Source organism: Schistocerca nitens, chromosome 7 (genome assembly GCF_023898315.1).
Source record: "Schistocerca nitens isolate TAMUIC-IGC-003100 chromosome 7, iqSchNite1.1, whole genome shotgun sequence".
Taxonomy (NCBI): domain Eukaryota; kingdom Metazoa; phylum Arthropoda; class Insecta; order Orthoptera; family Acrididae; genus Schistocerca; species Schistocerca nitens.
Window position 1 is genome coordinate 151,767,550 of NC_064620.1, and position 21,291 is coordinate 151,788,840.

The 21,291-nt window shown below is 38.7% G+C and overlaps 1 protein-coding gene across 1 annotated transcript in view; it reads left to right on the forward strand.

Annotated features, from left to right (window-relative positions):
* The window catches only part of LOC126195511 (sushi, von Willebrand factor type A, EGF and pentraxin domain-containing protein 1-like), a 436,314-nt gene that overhangs the window by 319,212 nt on the left and 95,811 nt on the right, over window positions 1-21,291 (forward strand). Inside the window, exons 14-15 of the mRNA XM_049934138.1 lie at window positions 6,548-6,754; window positions 9,946-10,129. Coding sequence (XP_049790095.1) covers window positions 6,548-6,754; window positions 9,946-10,129 — 391 coding nt within the window. The remainder of the gene's footprint in view (window positions 1-6,547; window positions 6,755-9,945; window positions 10,130-21,291) is intronic.

Sequence of the window (21,291 nt, forward strand, 5' to 3'; positions counted from 1 at the left end):
TGCTATTTATGTAACATGAAAAGGTGATAAGGTGATGTGCAGGAATTACTAATTCACATCTGTATATTTTTAAAACTTATAAGTACTCAGCATGTTGCGATATTTATAATGGATGTATCATTTGATTGTAAACTGACTTTCTCCACATCCTTATGATTGATTGTACAAGTGATCCGTGGAATACAAACTTAACTAGTTAAAAAAAGTTTTCCATAGAATATTTCATTGACATGCATTTTTGTTATTCTTCAAATTTTTATATTCATCAAGTGTTAAAAATGTAGTTACCCAAGATAGTGTCTTACATTCAGTGCAGGAGTTAGAACAACTCTGATGCATTACATTGGAGCAGATTAGATTTTTTGTGCAGCTGTAGTGTTCTGACCAAGAAAGTTATTCTTAATATATTTTGTCCTGCATGTTGGTTGGGCACACAAAGCTGTGCCTCCTGCAGTGTTGAAATGTGCAGACATTCTCATTCAAGGTGGTTGATGGATCACCATCAAACACCTTGCTGCTTGTATGCCCACTTGGTTCCTTGCCACCTAGCAGAAGACCGTAAAAAGTAATGAAGAATCATCTGTACAGAATTTCTTGTGCATTACAAGGTTGATCATGACAATTTCTTGCTTGCGGGATGCGAAAGCTGTTTTCACGTTGTTGGTGTAACGGTTCAGGGATTCCGGACTGGAGCAGATTCGTTTGCCACGAAAACCTAGGCTGTAGGGAAGGGACCGTTTGATGTGGAATGGGTGGCAGCTGTGATAATGGAGGTACTGTTGCTTGTTGGTGGGTTTGATGTGGACGGACGTGTGAAGCTGGCCATTGGACAGATGGAGGTCAACGTCAAGGAAAGTGGCATGGGATTTGGAGTAGGACCAGGTGAATCTGATGGAACCAAAGGAGTTGAGGTTGGAGAGAAAATTCTGGAGTTCTTCTTGACTGTGAGTCCAAATCATGAAGATGTCATCAATAAATATGTACCAAACTTTGGGTTGGCAGGCCTGGGTAACCAAGAAGGCTTCCTCTAAGCGACCCATGAATAGGTTGGCGTACGAAGGGGCCATCCTGGTACCCATGGCTGTTCCCTTGTTCCCTTTAATTTGTGGTATGTCTGGCCTTCAAAAGTGAAGAAGTTGTGGGTCAGGATGAAGCTGGCTAAGGTAATGAGGAAAGAGGTTTTAGGTAGGGTGGCAGGTGATCGGCATGAAAGGAAGTGCTCCATCGCAGCGAGGCCCTGGACGTGCGGAATATTTGTGTATAAGGAAGTGGCATCAATGGTTACAAGGATGGTTTCTGGGGGTAACAGATTGGGTAAGGATTCCAGGCGTTCGAGAAAGTGGTTGGTGTCTTTGATGAAGGATGAGAGAGTGCATATAATGGGTTGAAGGTGTTGATCTACATTTGCAGAGATACGTTCTGTGGGAGCTTGGTAATCAGCTACAATGGGGCGGCCGGGATGATTGGGTTTGTGAATTTTAGGAAGAAGGTAGGGGTGCGGGGTGTCGGTGGGGTCAGGAGGTTGATGGAGTCAGGTGAAAGGTTTTGTAGGGGGCCTAAGGTTCTGAGGATTCCTTGAAGCTCCACCTGGACATCAGGAATGGGATTACCTTGGCAAACTTTGTATGTGGTGTTGTCTGAAAGCTGACGCAGTCCCTCAGCCATATACTCCCGACGATCAAGTACCACGGTCGTGGAACCCTTGTCTGCCGGAAGAATGACGATGGATCGGTCAGCCTTCAGATCACGGATAGCTTGGGCTTCAGCAGTGGTGATGTTGGGAGTAGGATTAAGGTTTTCTTAAGAAGGATTGAGAAGCAAGGCTGGAAGTCAGAAATTCCTGGAAGGTTTGGAGAGGGTGATTTTGAGGAAGAGGAGGTGGCTCCCGCTGTGACGGAGGATGGAACTGTTCCAGGCAGGGTTCAATTTGGATAGTGTCTTGGGGAGTTGGATCATCAGGAGTAGGATTAGGATCATTTTTCTTCATGGCAAAGTGATATTTCCAGCAGAGAGTACGCCACTAACACCAACCTGTCAGAACTCCGGAGATGGGAACTTGCCCTTCAGTATATCCTCTCTTCTCGTTATCCGCCAGGCCTCAACCTCCGCTAATTTCATGTTGCCGCCGCTCATACCTCACCTGTAATGAACATCTTTGCCTCTGTACTTCTGCCTCGACTGACATCTCTGCCGAATCTCTTTGCCTTTACAAATGTCTGCTTGTGTCTGTGTATGTGTGGTTGGATATGGGTGTGTGTGCGAGTGTATACCTGTCCTTTTTTTCCCCCTAAGGTAAGTCTTTCCGCTTCCGGGATTGGAATGACTCCTTACCCTCTCCCTTAAAACCCACATCCTTTCGTCTTTCCCTCTCCTTCCCTCTTTCCTGATGAAGCAACCGTTGGTTGCGAAAGCTAGAATTTTGTGTGTATGTTTGTGTTTGTTTGTGTGTCTATCGAGCTGACAGCGCTTTCGTGTGGTAAGTCACACCATCTTTGTTTTTTTTTTTCGGATTCTGAACCTGAGCGCTTACCGCTGTGCCACGACGCTGTAGAAAATTATTAATCATAGAGAGTATTTCACCGCAACGGTTTCTTTCAACTGTCGATTTTCTCGACAACGGCTGATGAGAAGTTCATCTTGGTGCTTTGCCACATTACACCTCTGGCCATGAGCTTTTATTATGCGCAGTACGAATCGAATCTGAATTTCACAATTGGCTGCCTCACCTTGTCAGTGAAGGATGCACTCCACAGGAAGCAGTACATGGATGACAGGGAGGTTACTGGTGCAGCAAGACATTGGCTCCAGCATTGATCAGTAGAGTGCTACCATATGGGCGTGCAGCTCCTAACTGTAAGGTGATGTAAGGCCATCTCACTGAATGGAGATTATGTTGAAAAGTAGGATTTTGTAGCCAAAAGAGTGGGGAACAATAAGGTGTACTGGAAGCCTGAAAAAAGCCAAACTGCTTTCAGGAAAAAAAAATATGTTGCGTTACTTATTGAACACCCCTCATAATTTGGTCTATTCCTGTGAGAGGGTAAGGCATGTCCCTCAACAAAATTCATTCTTCCAATTTGTGCATTTCCCATATAGCTCATGGGGGAACAAACAAGGTACATGTGAAAAGCTTGGTGAATGGCAACAGAAAATAAGAGTTACAAACAAAATCTTCAAATTAATTACCACCAGCTAGAACACACTTATGGCATCGGTTGTAAACCTGTTGGAAACGGTCAGTAAATGCTTCTTGTGTAATTTCACAAAGCATACTGGTCATGTGTTGCTGGATACCTAAAACCATTACAGGAGATGAGACCTGGTACTACCAAAATGATCCAAATAACAAGTGACAGTCAATGGGCATCATGTTCACTGTCTTCCCCACTTCCCAAAAAAAAGTTTGGTGATAAAATCCAAGATTAAGATGATATTGATTGCCTTTTTTTGACAGCAAATCTGTCATGACTTTCTATCTTAAGGAGGTGGGGAAGACGATGAACATCATGCTATTCACTGTCACTTGGTCTCTGGATTGTGTTGATAGGAGCAGGTCTTGTCTCCTGTAAGCATGTGGATGTACAACAATGCATGACCACTGTGGTTTAGGTATTTTATTCATAACATTTGTTTCCTTTATTTTCTGCAACCATTCACCAGACTTTTCAGATGCACCTAGTTTTACAGTGATGTTCAGAAATAATAGTAAGAACATGTGTGACATTGAAAATTTGAGTAACACCTGAAGGTACACTAAAATAGCCTAATGATGAAGATGACAACATGCGAATAGAAGAATATCCAGCTTTAAGTCCTGACATGGAACAAGTTTTCATTTGTCATGACATATTTGATACGTTGCAGGTTCAGATTTTCTGAATAGTTTTCACCGATGTAATTTTGCGCAATTGCATTTTCATTGATTTTTTTTTCCCATTTACTCCATACGCTTCATTTCAATAAATTTAATTCACTTGTTACCTTGGGTTATTGCGCTCTATATTTTCATTCTGTAATTTATGTTTCTGCATTAAGTCTGGCACAGTCCTTACTGTAATAGTATCTTTCCAAAATTTTATTAACACGTTTATTGAAATTGATCTCTGTCATAGTTTTCTTGACAAGGAATCACCTAAAAATACCTTATTTATGTTATTTTGAATTGTTAAATGCAGAAATTTTCCACTATATTTCTTTTTTTAAAGTTTCTCTCTCTGTGTATACTTCCAAACCATATCATTAAGTATTAACATTTATTGTTATATGTTTATTACATTTTGTTGTTAACTAAAAACTTCTCATTGATGAACTGTAGTTTATTTTTCTGTTGTGTATTGATACCATTATAGAGGGTGAAGAAAAAAATGCCACACTTGACTGTCGGCATCAAATCCTCATCCCAATTCAAGACCAAAATTGAATCTAGTAAAACCTAGCCCCATCAATAGGTTTAATAGAAATGTTATTAAAAAATTGGGCTATGACAACACAGTAACTGCATGCTGCATGGCCAGTAACACGTAACATGAACTCTGCCCTGTGCCAGAGCTAACCCATTAGCTCAATGAGATGAGGCAATGCCATGGGGAATGAATATGCAGACTCACCAATGTTCAAGTCGCATGTGCACCAAACATCCCCCCCCGCCCCCCCCAACCAGTTAGCGCATCAAATTTTATCCAAATTACACCTCCACAATGTGATATCGTATGTATTTCTTTCTGTTACTGTTATGTTTATTTAAATGTTAAGACATAACATGAACTTCCTGCAGATATACACAACCACTTTGTTTCATCCACGACACAAATAAAGTCAAATAGGAAATAGTAGTGGATACAGCAACATCACCTGTATTCAATGAGTTACAGAAAACACAATAGGTAGACTACACTACATTGGACCTTAGGTCATGCACAATAATTCTATTCTATACATTTGATGACCAGGATTGTCTTCACAGAGCTGCTTTGTACACATACAAGCAACGTTCATTTTAGAGAAGTTGTTCAATGTAACCGCCTTGCACTTGCAAACACTCACCACTTGCTTGATCATACTTTTGTAAACCTTACACAACACACCTGCATCCACCATTGTCCAAGCAGTATGTACAGGAGCTATTAGGTCATGTACATCTGTAGGTGGTCTTGCAAATAAAAATCTAGTGAATTAAAGTTCAGGGAACTTGAAGGCAAGAATATTCAACCTCCATGACCAATCTATTTTCCTGGAAATGCTTTATTTAAATTGTTATGCACATTCATTTCAAAGTGTGGTGGTGCACCATGATGCTGAAACCATAGCTGTTGCCGAACACCAAGTGGAATAATTTCAAATGTGTAAGGCAAAATATTTGCAAAGAAATATATAACAATGAAAATAACAATATTTGACAATATAATTGAATAGATAAAGAAATCTATTCGCTTGTGGATGGAAGGCATTGCTCCAGGCAACGAAAAACATTCTTATGGGTATGGCGCCTTTGAGGTTACCATGCAGCATACACATGAGCAGCAGAAGCACCTTTGTTATTAGATGCACGCAGCACCAAAAGGGGATTGACATTTTCATTTTTTGTGTACTCTGTCAGGAAGATCAGGAAACCACACAACATGAACAGGCAGGACCAGTTATGGTTGGGTACTGTGTGGTTAGTAGACACATGCATGCATTTTAATGGATCCCACTGTCATGTGATAGGCTATTGTCATGTGACAAAATGATGTCCTGCTTATAAATGATGAGAACTAGGGAATGGATGTCTAAAAATTAAAAAATAAGCCTTGTGAAGATTCAAACCATATCTCAACAGTGGATGTGGCTTTAATCTCCCTGCAGTCTACTCAGTGAGCTACGATGGCTGGTACGGTAGTACAGGGTAATATGAGTTCCTCTGTACATTCAAATGTCCTGCATGATATGGAAGTGTTGCCAGCTTCTCATTTTCAAACATGTTTTCAAAATGCCCACGATCAGATTTTGCTAGATAAACTTTTGTCTTGAATCTAGATGAGAAATGACATGCCAACCTCCAACTGTGGCATTTATTCTTTTCCCTGTATTTTGAAATATCTGTTTTGCTTGAGACTTGTTTTTTGTTTTGAGCATGAGGATGACTGACAGAGTGCATTATTGAATATGCCACAGTCTACATTCTTCCCAGCATAACTTTTTAGTTGAAAGGTACTCTATCGTGATAAAATATCTCTATACATTGAAAGTGTATTCAGATATATCATATTTGCAGATATCGAAGGATCTATTCATAAGACACAAACTTTTATTTCTATGGAAGTAATACTGCTGTATCTTCATTTGCTATAAATATCATTCAGCCAGAGTGGTAGTTCTGAAGTATACAGTATCATTCATTGATAACTGATATTTGACATTGTTTATTTTGTTTTATTATAATGAACTGATTACATTGAATTGATTTACATATTATATTATTTTGTTGTCTCATTAAAAATTGGAATACATAATTTCAGTGTTAGCTTTCTTCATTATAATACACTGATTTGTATTTTCCACTTATTAGCACCATGTGAACTACCAATGATTACAAATGGTCAGTACCTTTCTGGATATCGTGCTGGTCTGACAATAGCTCATGGAGCTTCAGTAAACTTCCAATGTGACAGTGACTACAGCAAATCAACTGCACAGCCTGTTGAATGTTCGCTTGGAATGTTGAAGCCAAGAACTCCAGCATGCCGGCACTTAGCACCAAACTACAGATATGGTAGTAAGTCTCACAAATATATTAAACTGTTGACAAGTAAATTTGTAGCTTTGCGTTAAGTTACAGTTATAAGACAATAGTTACAAGATCTTTAACATAGTTGACTGACACACTAAGAGACAAACAGTGAAATTATAATTTTATAATGAATGTTTGATAACTGATCCATCAAAATGAGTTATGAGGATACATATAAATTCATTTGAAATCCAAAATGCTGGAAACCAAATAAAGAAGTTTTAATCAACTTGATAAATATACATGTTAACACATTCAGTATTAAAAGAATATGTAATACTGAGTAGTAGAAATATGGTGTAGTAAAATCCTATGCATTAACGTCCACTTTTCATTATGGTGCCAATGAGAATTTTGACTGTCAACTTCAAGTTTTTCTTGCATACTTCTCAAGCTGTTTATAAGTTATTGCTACATTTATAACTTTAATTTTTTGCTGTCAAGTGACTTTTGAACATATTCCCACAATCATTTACATCTACATCTACATATATAATCTGCAAACCACCGCATGGTCGAGCATACATCCCATTGTACCAGCAGTTGGGGCTTTATTCCATTCCATTTACTTGTGGATCAAGGGAAGAATGATTGCTTAAATGTTCTGCACATGCTGTAAGCAGTCTAATCATGTCTTCACTATCACTATGGGAGCGATATGCAGGGGCTTGTAATGCATTCCTAGATTCATCACTTAAAATTGGTTCTAGAAACTTTCTAAGTAGGTTTTCACAGGATACACAGGACACTTCAAATGCCTGCCAGTTCAAGTCTTTCAGTATCTTTGTGACATGCGCCCATGGATCAAACATAACTGTGCCATTCTTGCTGCCCTGCTTTGTATCCATTCAATATCATCTGTCAGCCTGATTTTGTACGGGTCCCACACACTTGAGAAATATTCTAGGATGGGTCACATGAATGATTTGTATACATTCTCCTTTGTAGACTGATCATATTTGCCTAATATTCTGCCACTGAACTGCAGTCTGCCACATGCTTTAATTATAACTGATTTTTCCATTTCAAGTCCCTACAAATTGTTACACACAAATATTTGTAAGAGTTGACCAATTTTACATTTATGAACATTTACAGTAACTTTCCCATCTTTCCACCACTTTGAAATCTTATAAAGATCATACTGAATATTTATGTAGTTTCTTTCAGACAGCATTATTTGATGCTTTAATTATTACAAAATAGCTGGTTTCACACTTAACCTGAAATGTGTTTTTAATCATCACCATATTGGTAAATTATGCATGGTTACAGGAGAATTTTGAATTTGATAGAATCATTGTGATTAGAGGTTTGATATATACCTTTGAAACTTCAGTGCAATTAATACTGCAAAAAGTATGCATTATTTTCATAGGAATTACAGTTCTAATGTCAAATTTACATGATTTTATACTGAGAACCTATTTTTTTAGATTAAACTGTGTATTCTCAGGCAATTGAATTAATGCTTCATCACGGTTAACGAGCATAAAAATGATACATCATTTCGTTGTTTTTACACTCCTATTGCTGTCCCTAATGTCGGCACTTCTTAGCCTTCTGTAGATTAGACAGTTTCATCATCATTTATATACAAACACAGCCTGTAAACCACTTTGCAATGCATGACATAGGGTACTTTTGGTACCACATGTTAGGGTTTCCTCCTATTCCAATTGTGTATGGATCACAGGGAGAGTAACTGCTTAAATGCCTCTGTGTGCTGTAGTTAGTCTAACCTTGTCTTCACACTCCCTGTGGCAGCAACACATAAGGAAAAGAAGAATGCCTCTAGTTTCATCACTTAAGACTAGTTCTCAAAGCCGAGTAGGCTTTTGTGGGATAATAGGTGTCTTGTCTTCAAGCATCAAACAATTCCAGTTGACACTTTCAGAAGTCTTAACCATTGGCCTTTCTTGCTGTTGTTCTTTGCATACATTCAGTGCCCCCGTAAGCCCTATGTGATATGTGTCCAACACACTTGAGCAGTATTCTAATATGGGGTGTTACAAATGATATTTAAGCAGTCCCATTTGTAAACAAACATATTTTCCCAGTATCCTGGTAATGAACTGAAGTTTGCCCTACATATGATTGAGCCTATCTGATCATTGCATATCATATCCCTACTAATTGTTACACCCAGGTACTGTATTTGGATGATTTAACTGATTTCAGTTGTGAATCATTAATATGGTACTTTTCTACATTTTGTGAAGGTAATTTGTTTTCTTAAATGAGGAGAATCTGTGGATGTTAGTTTACATTTATTCTATTATTACTTGAAACTGATCTCATTTCTATGGAAATAAATTTGATTTTTTGGGAATGATATTTTGTTTGCAATGTTTGCAGCAGAAAGACACATTATGAGTGAAGTTACTGAAATTAGCATGAGAGGTAGTGCAGCACTAACAGACATTATTAACTAGTCAGTCACCACATACACTAACTTTCAATTATTTTAACAATTAATTTGTGGTTCAGCTACCTCCTGGTTCAGCTATTACCATTATCAACATCTGAGTCCTTATATTATTGTTTGACAAGATTCTGAACACTAATTTTTCGCCATACAGAGAACATCTGTAGCTAGTAATGTTACAGTGCTGTGGCACATTACATATGTAGTGTTATGAGTAATGTTGCAGGGCCACCATCATCAATATTGTTATACAACTGTCATCTGAATCAGAATGATTTTACTGATTTTTATTGCTTTTTGAATTTGGAAATTAATTTGTTCATCAATGTAATTTGCTGTGCAATCTATATGTACATATTTGTTAGGTACTGTGACGGAAATTAATATATTTTAGCATTAACTACATTGAAATTATGGCATATTTGATACAAACTTAATGTCTAATATTGTTGTTGTCATCATCGTTGTCCTTGTCTTCAGTCTGAAGACTGGTTTGGTGCATATTATGCCTGGCATATCAATTTAAAGTTTGTAAGTTGTACCTGTAAAAGACGTGTCGTGTTACAGGATGGTTTTGCTTTATACAATGTACACTAATTAAAGTGATAAGAAAATTAGAAGAAAATTATTATCACCAGATGATACTGCTTTGAAATATATTGCATTCTGCATTTTCAGATGCTAATATTAAAGCTGTTAACTATCTCTGTGGAGTACCTTTAAAGTTCTGTGTATCCTCACATTGCAGATATGACAGGAAAACTTTCAGAAGTGGATTTGCAGTTCAAAGGAGGTAGTGATATCACTAAGGGTGGTGATATAAGTGTAGTAGATTTCCCAGAAGGCTATCGAAGAGGGTGTGGTCCACCAGCGCGTGTCCAGGGTTCTCTAGTCTACCGTGATGGGGAGCCAATTGATGACTCTGATAAGAGGTACATATTTCCTTCCAACATTACATTTTAGCATACAAATCACAACTAACTTACATATTTTTCCACAGCGACAATAACTGCCTCTCCTTTTTCTTCTTTGTTTATCAAAAATCTGTGGTGTGGTATCAAATTATATTTTCTGCAATGAATCTTTCACTATGCAGTGAAGTGTGTATGGTTTTGGAACATCTTGTCACTTTAGAACTATGTGCTGGAGTTGGACTTGAACTCACCAGAACCTTGACTTTTGTGGTAAGTGCTCCTACTCACTGAGTCTTAATGGCAGATCTTGTGACTGACCCTCACAACTTCACTTTCCAAACTTCACAGACACTCTCCTACTTTCTTTAAGGGATCAATCATTTATGAACAAAACCTGGAGAACTCACTAGTCAGTAAAAGTATTGCCTGTGAGAGGCAAAGTCCCAGTGTGACACCTGGATTTAATCTGCCAGTGAATTTCAAGTTATAGTTTATGGTTTGTGTAAGATAATATACCATAACATTCTTAGGAGCACTGTTAGTCTCAAAGAATGGACATACAATAATTTCAGAATAAAAAAATGTGTAAATTTTTAAGCAAAATTGAACATTTGGAAGTACTGGATGGAATAACAACAACATGAAAAGGATAGATTGCTATTCACCACATAGAGGAGGATAGACAGGAACAATGAAAATGAAATAAAATTGTAATGAAAATGCAATGACGTCAAAGAGAAAAATAAATCAAAAGATGATTATAGTGGGATGCATGTCAGTGGGTGGATGGTACTGGGTTGGGACATGATTTGGGACCTTTGCCTTATGCAGACAATTGCTCTATCAACTGAGCAATCCAAGCATGCGCCTGTGTGCAAATCAGTGCCTCCTCTTTGTGGTGAGTAGCAATCTATCCATTCCTTATAGCTGTTATAAATTTTAGTGCATAATGTGTCATTGTTTTTATGTGAGTCAAGAAAAGCGTCACATGCAGTTATTGAATTATATTTAAATTACCTTTAAAGAAGAGCATACATTAAAAAGAACTGAGAAGTTAATGTACAAGATGAGTACTTTATGAAAATAAAATATTTTGGAAATAGATGAAGAAAGAGCAGTAGAGAGGTCACAAGAAAGAAATAATGATGGAAATATTCCATTCCAGTTATTTGTTTTTGATTTCATGTATTTGTCTGATGTAGCTTAAATGATTAATTCAGGTAGCTGACATCATCCTGAGCAGAAGTCAGTTACATAAAATTTTTGGGGGAGACTGTCACACTGATAGAACTTGAAAACTTGAAATCTATTGTATTTTGTTGAGAAAAAAGCTTATTTCTTCTCAGTAAACATCAAGTGTTGACAAAAAGCGGTGAGTTTGGTTTTCAAATACGACCAAAGAGCTTCTAAAAACACCTAAGTGTAAAAGTATGAGTGTTGTGACTCAAAATAAAAAACAGAGATAAGCAAAACATTATGCTCAATATGATGTTGATTAATGATTCAACACAAAACTTCTTTTTAAATACATTAATAAAAAGAATTTACTTTAACAAAATCTATTGCTATTTGTAGATGGTTTAAGGTTCTACACATGTCACCATAACTTAAGTCACTAGAAACAGGAAAAATGTTTTATTTTATGGCCAGTTTTGGTGTTATTATTCACCAATGTTGGTGTTAATTTCTAAGAATTTCACTGTTATTTACAATGAATTTTGATGTTATTTTCTGACAATTTTTGTGTTATTTTCTGCCAATTTTTTGTCATTTTTTCCCAATTTTGGTAACAGTTTCTGAGGGCTTGTTTTTGAAGTACTGTATTCCTTATTTTTGTCTTATTTTGTTGTTTTTTTTTCAGTGTTATGATGAAAATGAGAATAGACTGTTAATTACATTAACATTGTCAGTCCCATTTGTTGCATTACTAAAAACGAAAGAAATTATTTATATTAAACCCATTAAATTTATTCAATTTAAAAATAGCTTTGCAGCCTTATACTGTTAAAAGTTTATTAAAAGAAAGCAATGTTATAACATCAAAATTCGTTTCTGAGACATTATGCTGCCAATCTGTCAACACTTCACTATAATATGACAATTGCTATCCAGAGTCTTGCATCCCTTCAGAATATCTTACGGAGCTGAGACTTTCCATTCCAGGAACACCTTGCACAATCTTTGCCATGTCAACATTAATAGAATTCATTATCATCCCATTGTTGAAACTATAACCTAGAGCTGTGGACATAGTATAGATAGTTTTATGGCCATAAGGGTTTGTAGCCTAGTTTGAAAGTACAACCCAGTGTGCTTCAGTGTTTCCTCCACCTCGATCTGAGGTATTCATTCTCTTATTTTTCTCTTAAAATTTTGCTGGTTTAATATCAAAACTTAATTTTTCCACAGTAAAAAAGCAATTTTCACTGTTAACCTGGAATGCAGGTAATAGTTTTTACTGGTGACGTTAAATTCCTTGATATTATTGCACAATGACTTGCTTCAATAACAACATGTTTTGGTGAGATCTATAATGCAGTGCCTCAACTGAATTGTATATTTTTGTAGTACTTAAGTATATACACTAAAATCACCAAATATGAAACTTTAGCTGCACGAACATGTAAATCAACGTGGCATCTGCTCAGTCAGCTAGTCAGAGCACAGATCACATGACGCCACGCAGACTTGTTTCTACCTGTAAAAAAAGCAACACTGAAAATACTTATTTAAATATTTATTTAATATTTTGTAATTATTTTCTGAATGAAGTTTGTACTGACCTTACCATTTATTCTGCAGCAGGAGTCTAGATTAGGTTGTAAGGTGTTCAGAGGCTGTTTGCACGATAAGTGCTGTATTTGGTATTTTCCATATTTATGCTTTTGTTATATGAAAATATGTGGTTTGATTGATTCATCGCATTAAAGGTCTCTCAAAGATGAGTCATTTTTTGTACAGCAGTTTTGCATAAGTGCTGGTAAATGTCACTTTGGCAACAAGCAAGGTATTTTTATATAATGCTATTTAGTTACTCATCTTAAAACTAAAAATATTTTTTTGAAGAGAAAAAAAAACAAACAAACACAAAGCACAATGCAATAAACTGTGTAGTGTTTGTATAATGGCAGAACAAAATATATAAATGATGAGACACAAACTGAGAGAACTTTTTTTTTTTTTTTTTTTTCACAGCACCAATGATGAAGACAGTGTGTTATACACCCTTAAATATGGATTATTAGTAACCCAAATCTATCTGGTAGTGTAGTGTGAATAAGGGGCCAGGAGGAGTAGAGTAACAATTTGACAGTTGCAGCTACAACACTATGTTAAAATCTAACAGTTGTAATAAAATATGTCATAATACATGGACTTTTTAAACCATATGATTGCAAGAGAGAGGTGTCTTCAGAATCATTGGTTCAACCCCTGCATGTTACTATGACATTGCTCCTGAGCACGTAGGCATCACAGAACTTCATCATGAAACAGGTTAAGGGTTACTGAGAAACGCGTTACTTTGTACCACTGTCTGTTTGTTAAAAACTTGTGGGGATGTAACTGTGTGGAACTGCCTGCTGCCCTTAGGTAGCTCAACTAACCACCCTGCACCCGCAGTTAGTTGGCTCTGATCGATGTTTGTGACAACATGTTTTGTACCTTCCAGGACAATAAAATATATTTGTTTGGAATCATACAACCTCTTAGTTGTTATTATATGTAACTACTATCTCAGTTGCCATACTTCTACAGTGATGACACTGAAATTTCAATCGCACCACATTTAAAATGTAAAATCTCCCACGCCGGTCCATTGTCCTACTGTTCTGCAGCTGGCTCCATTCAGATATTTCCTACTCTGAAGGATGTCAGTCTAACCTCTTCATCAATACTTGTGAGTTCCATGAACTTTCTGTGCCACAGTTTGATACAGTTTTGCCAAAACCTGGACGAAGTGTCTGATTCAGCAGTGTGTAGTGAACTGATGACAATGCTTCCATAGTTTCTATGTCTACCATGCCAGACTCACGTCACTTCACACCAAACCAGCCAAAAACATGTGTCAAAATCTCAATGTGACCTTATCAGTGATAGCACTGTAATGATGCTAGGTGACTATTTGCCTAGCGATTCTGATATGACAACGAATGTCATTCCAGGTGAACAACGGCTTCCTGCCACCCCATTTGTCAGTACACATAGTGCTCTGAGCGTCCTTGCAGGAAATAATGAGACTTATGCTCTTGGACAGTCCTTTAGTGCCAGTGAATCTATGTGTATTAACATACCCAGAGTTTTGCAAAACTATTTAGACACCCACCAGAGTGCTGCAATAGTTGGTCAACATTGGTCCCCGCTAAACAATCCTCAAACTGTTTCCAACTGTTTATCACCTTCTGGACAAAATGACATGGGTTCAAGTGATCTTCCTGGATCTAAAAGCTAACTATTCAACTATGTCATCATGCAGCATCTGCCCACATCACCAATGTCACACCCACCAACATGTCACGTGAGTGATGTCATATCTCCGCCACCCTCCCCATGTTCACTTGCAGCCGCCATCATTTCACGTGACATGCACACACTGCAACTCCTCAATGTGTGTGTAATGCCTGGATTTAGCACAACTGTCTTGCAAGTTTCATTACCCTGTGAGCAAACCATGTTCTGACAGTATCCAGCAGCTCCCGTGGACGAGCACTCCACACCGCATAGTGCTGGTCTTGCCCACCTTCATGCTTACTCGCATCTAAAATGCTGCACATACCTTCATCTCATCATGACGTGCACTGTCCTGATGTTTCCGCATCTTCTGCACCCACCATGCCATGTATCTCTTCACCGCTTTACGAACACCACTGCACAGTGCCTCTGCTCCTGCTGCATCTACCGCACCAGGCAAAGCTAACCTCATGGTGATGCCAGCCTCACATAATCATAGCCCTAACCATTCTGCGTGTCCTTGGCTGAAATTCCCTCCATTGAATGTGGAGTCACCTATACTGTGGTTCACACTTAGAGAATTCATAATGTGGTCTGCAGGTGTCACTGAGGACAGTGACAAATTTGCAGTGCTTCTCAACCACCTCGGTGATAACGCCGGTCTCATTAGTGACTTTCTGCTTGATGCACACACACAAACAAATAAGTATGAGACGGCAAGGCACTTCTGCTCACCAGACAAAAATCTCCATCTAGTGATAAGTGAAACCTCACTTGGTCACAGTACACCTTTCACGTTGTGGCGCCAGATTTGCCTGCAAATTATATGAGCCTACTCCCAGATCATACCTTGTGAACTTTGTGGCTATTAAATCTGCCAGAGAGCATTCAAATGGGGATGATCACGTATGAGTATACTCCACTAGATTGCAAACTACACCTGGCTGATTGAATTCTAGCACTTACACAGCATCGCTTGTTGGATAATTCTCATTGTGACCTCACTACCACTGACAGCATCCTCACCTTCATCGCCAACAACACTTTACCCTGGCCAAGCCCAGCCAATGCCCTGCCACTGCTCCTGGCAACTACTGCTGCGTGTCTTCTACCATGGAGATGCCTACCACCCAACGTCTACTCGGACTCACTGAACCTTGCTGAGCCAGCACCTACTACTGCTCCATGCGGTCTCCTGAGCGATGAACATAAACAACTGCCTACAGTGCAGACCACCACTGGTGCACTATCACCTGGTCACCGACCTGTAACTGCCAATTAAAACAATGTGAGTCAGCCAGGCACTATGCTCACCCAAGTGCACTGTCTCTGCTGGTTCTACATTCGCTTCAGCTCTGATGCACTACATTGCAGCCAGCCTTACTCATACCCTAACTGATCTCGCAGCCTGATACTGGAGGACCACGTCACTCATCCTCATCAAGTCATCACAAATCACCAAATCATGTTGGTGTCCGCAGGTCTCATCTACGACCGGATGGCTCTTGCCTCTTTGTTTACTACGCACAACTGAATTCTTACCTTCTAGTCAACACCAGAGCTGATGAAAGTATGATTCTGCCGTCTCTCACTAGCAACTACACTTTCACCTTCGTCCATGCAATTGTCACAGCTGATGACTTGTGATACCGGTGGTTAGCACCATCTCCATCACTGTTGATTTTGGCAACCACACACCTGTGCCCTGGATGTTCTTGGTAGCTGAAACTGTGGAACCTGTCTTAGGTGCTGACTTCCTCAGGCAGTACTATTTATTGTCAGACCTAAACAGCATTCTGCTCCTGCAGCACGATGGCCAATGGCTAATCAGTGGCAAGATCAGTGACTCCCTGTCAATGATATGGCACCGTCTCCTACTTCCCAGTCAGAAACACCTCTCGATCTTATCTTGAAATGTCAAGTACTTCTGGATGAACTCTGCATGACATCTGCCATGCACTCGGAACACCAGTGTTCCAACTCTGGTAAGTGAGCAATCATTGACCTTCTCCTCTCACGTATGGCCGAGACATCTAGCGAGCTTCATATGGCTAAACAGTAACTCACGATTCTGCTACTTCTACACCCACTGCCTGCTGATGAAGACATTATGTTAGCCTCAAAAAGTCCAGTCAAGTGACTTTAACTGCCTAATTGTGCTCACCCAACCACACCAAGTGTTATTGACAGTGCCACTGCGACTGGTTGCCCATTGACAGTGGTGTTACTGTAACACCTATTGCTATGCCCTCGACTCCCACATCATGACAGCCCAACCAGCTGCAGACTATTTGTACCATCTGTAATGGTACAGTTCATCGCATCAACACCATTCCCGGTACACAGGTCCACCTTCGCCCTTGCCGCCTACCTCCCCACAAACTCAAAGTGGCAAAAGCCACCAAGAGTGAACTCTTACGTGCTGGTATTGTACAGCCATCTGACAGTGCCTGGACATCTTCTATCAAGTTCATCCTCAAAAAGAACAATACCTGGCGATTATCAGTACCTCAATGCCTGGACTATACTGGACAGCTACCACGTATCAAACTTGACAAGGCTTCACCCACAAACTTGCTGGTGCCACAATGTTCAGTGCTGTTGACTGTAAATGGGCCTATTTACAGATACCTATGGCTGTCAAAGATATACTAAAAACAGCAATAATCATGCCATTCAGTCTGTTCGAGTTTTTATTTGTGCCGTATCAGCTAAGAAACGTGGCCCAGACCTGTCAGAGGTTTATTAATGACCTCTTATCTAACATGTCCTTCTGCTGTGCTTACCTAGATGACATGATAATTTTCTCACAGTCTCCTGATGAACATAAGATTCATTTACGCACTGTGCTAGACAAGTTAGAGGCACACGACATTGTAATTAATAATGTTAAATGCCAGTTGCTGCTCCAAGGAAGCTTAACTAAACTCTCTGGACCTGCAATTAGTTCACTCTGATCGATGTTTCGGTCGACATGGTTTGTACCTTGTAGAACAATAAAATATATTTGTATGGAATCATATGACCTGTCAGTTGTTATTCTACATAACTACTATCCCGAGTACCATACTTCCTACAAACCGTAACAGAGTGATCGTTGAGATGTTTGTCATAATCCATATCTCAAGCACAAACATGTTATTTGATAATAAATGTAATTTTAATCTTGTGATATACTGTCATATTATTGGTGTTACTTGTGCATTTTTAAGCATATATATGCTATTTGCCCTCAAGATCAGTATACAGGAGGGCAGTATGGCAATATTTTCCATCACAGATTTTTTAATGATCTTACATCCAATAATTGTATGCATTAAGTTATCTCACCTAGTATTATTTGTGTTCTGTTTTGTCACTGTCTTCAATTAATTAATGCAATATCATGTCGAAAACTATGATTGTATTTACAAATAACATTTGAAAAAAGTACTTGAAAAGAGCTAAAGACCTGAAAAATAAATCAGGAAGTTAACAGTTGCATGGAGTGTGGAGTCATTTCAAAAGTTTCTAGCAACTGGGAGTGTGGTGTTATTTCAAAAGTTTCTAGCAACTGTACATCTATTTTAACAGATTTATTATTTGTGATGAATCCTCACATTTGAGAAGCACAAGCCTGTATAGTAAGAACCGGACCCCCCCCCCCCCCCCCAAGGGATGAGCAAACTAAAATCCTATCTCAGGAATATATGGAGCAATTTCAACCAAACTTGGTACATGTATGATTTACCATCTAGGGAGAAAACAGTGGTGCTAGAAAACTATTAGCTATTGTTTCAACATGAGCGGGGGTAGGAGGTATGGGAGAGAAGCAGTTGACATATAAGCATAACTCTGGGATGCATGAGAATTTTCAACCAAACTTACTACTTTACACATCTATCTTATTACCTAGCAAAAAATATATCGGGACTGAGATGCACGTAGCATGACTATGAGTGTCAGTAAGGTCAGGAAGCTGGTAACATGTAAAAAAATTGAAATGACTGACACAGTATTACTGTTGCTCATCATTTCTAGGATGGTTGGTTACAGTCCTAATGACATTTGTCCCCTGCATTTGCGAGTAATGGAAAGGGAGTGATATGTAGAAATAGTTGATAAGAACTGTTAGAGTAAGAACTCAGGGTGGAACGGGATACGAAAAGTTTAAGTTTTTCTAAAATAAGAGTACACAAGAAAACACACTGTAAAGATACATTAAAAAAATCATCTTCCAGTATAATCAAATCATCTTAAAACTAGGACATAAAGTTGTTTAATGAACAGTTTAGACATTGGAATCCGAAATTTTCAAAAGATTGTCATTAATCATAAGAAAAAAATTTAATGTCACTTTGAAAAATGTACCATCATTTTTAATGCTTAATAATCATTGGAATAATAACTACTAACCTTTCTGGCGGTATGTGTTGTTGTTGGTGTGGTCTTCAGTCCTGAGACTGATTTGATGCAACTCTCCATGCTACTCTATCCTGTGCAGGCTTCTTCATCTCCCAGTACCCACCGCTACCTACATCCTTCTGAATCTGCTTAGTGTATTGATCTCTTGGTCTCCCTCTACGATTTTTACCCTCCACGCTGCCCTCCAATGCTAAATTTGTGATCCCTTGATGCCTCAAAACATGTCCTACCAACCGATCCCTTCTTCTAGTCAAGTTGTGCCACAAACTTCTCTTCTCCCCAATCCTATTCAGTACCTCCTCATTACTTACGTGATCTACCCACCTTATCTTCAGCATTCTTCTGTAGCACCACATTTCGAAAGCTTCTATTCTCTTCTTGTCCAAACTGGTTATCGTCCATGTTTCACATCCATACATGGCTACACTCCATACAAATACTTTCAGAAACGACTTCCTGACACTTAAATCTATACTCGATGTTAACAAATTTCTCTTCTTCAGAAACGATTTCCTTGCCATTGCCAGTCTACATTTTATATCCTCTCTACTTCGACCATCATCAGTTATTTTGCTCCCCAAATAGCAAAACTCCTTTACTACTTTAAGTGTCTCATTTCCTAATCTAATCCCCTAAGCATCACCCGATATAATTTGACTACATTCCATTATCCTCGTTTTGCTTTTGTTGATGTTCATCTTATATCCTCCTTTCAAGACACTGTCCATTCCGTTCAACTGCTCTTCCAAGTCTTTTGCTGTCTCTGACAGAATTACAATGTCATCGGCGAACCTCAAAGTTTTTACTTCTTCTCCATGAATTTTAATACCTACTCCGAATTTTTCTTTTGTTTCCTTTACTGCTTGCTCAATATACAGATTGAATAACATCGGGGAGAGGCTACAACCCTGTCTCACTCCTTTCCCAACCACTGCTTCCCTTTCATGCCCCTGGACTCTTATAACTGCCACCTGGTTTCTGTACAAATTGTAAATAGCCTTTCGCTCCCTGTATTTTACCCCTGCCACCTTCAGAATTTGAAAGAGAGTATTCCAGTTAACGTTGTCAAAAGCTTTCTCTAAGTCTACAAATGCTAGAAACTTAGGTTTGCCTTTTCTTAATCTTTCTTCTAAGATAAGTCGTAAGGTTAGTATTGCCTCACGTGTTCCAACATTTCTACGGAATCCAAACTGATCTTCCCCGAGGTCCACTTCTACCAGTTTTTCCATTCGTCTGTAAAGAATTCGCGTTAGTATTTTGCAGCTGTGACTTATTAAACTGATAGTTCGGTAATTTTCACATCTGTCAACACCTGCTTTCTTTGGGATTGGAATTATTATATTCTTCTTGAAGTCTGTGGGTATTTCGCCTGTCTCATACATCTTGCTCACCAGATGGTAGAGTTTTGTCATGACTGGCTCTCCCAAGGCCATCAGTAGTTCTAATGGAATGTTTACTCCCGGGGCCTTGTTTCGACTCAGGTCTTTCAGTGCTCTGTCAAACTCTTCACGCAGTATCTTATTTCCTATTTCATCTTCATTTACATCCTCTTCCATTTCCATAATATTGTCCTCAAGTATATCGCCCTTGTATAAACCCTCTATATACTCCTTCCACCTTTCTGCCTTCCCTTCTTTGCTTAGAACTGGGTTGCCATCTGAGCTCTTGATATTCATACAAGTGGTTCTCTTCTCTCCAAAGGTCTCTTTAATTTTCCTGTAGGCAGTATCTATCTTACCCCTAGTGAGACAAGCCTCTACATCCTTACATTTGTCCTCTAGCCATGCCTGCTTAGCCATTTTGCACTTTCTGTCGATCTCATTTTTGAGACGTTTGTATTCCTTTTTGCCTGCTTCATTTACTGCATTTTTATATTTTCTCCTTTCATCAATTAAATTCAATATTTCTTCTGTTACCCAAGGATTTCTATTAGCCCTCGTCTTTTTACCTACTTGATCCTCTGCTGCCTTCACTACTTCATCCCTCAGAGCTACCCATTCTTCTTCTACTGTATTTCTTTCCCCCATTCCTGTCAATTGTTCCCTTATGCTCTCCCTGAAACTCTCTACAACCTCTGGTTCTTTCAGTTTATCCAGGTCCCATCTCCTTAAATTCCCACCTTTTTGCATTTTCTTCAGTTTCAATCTGCAGTTCATAACCAATAAATTGTGGTCAGAATTCACATCTGCACCTGGAAATGTCTTACAATTTAAAACCTGGTTCCTAAATCTCTGTCTTACCATTATATAATCTATCTGAAACCCTCTAGTATCTCCAGGGTTCTTCCATGTATACAACCTTCTTTCACGATTCTTGAACCAAGTGTT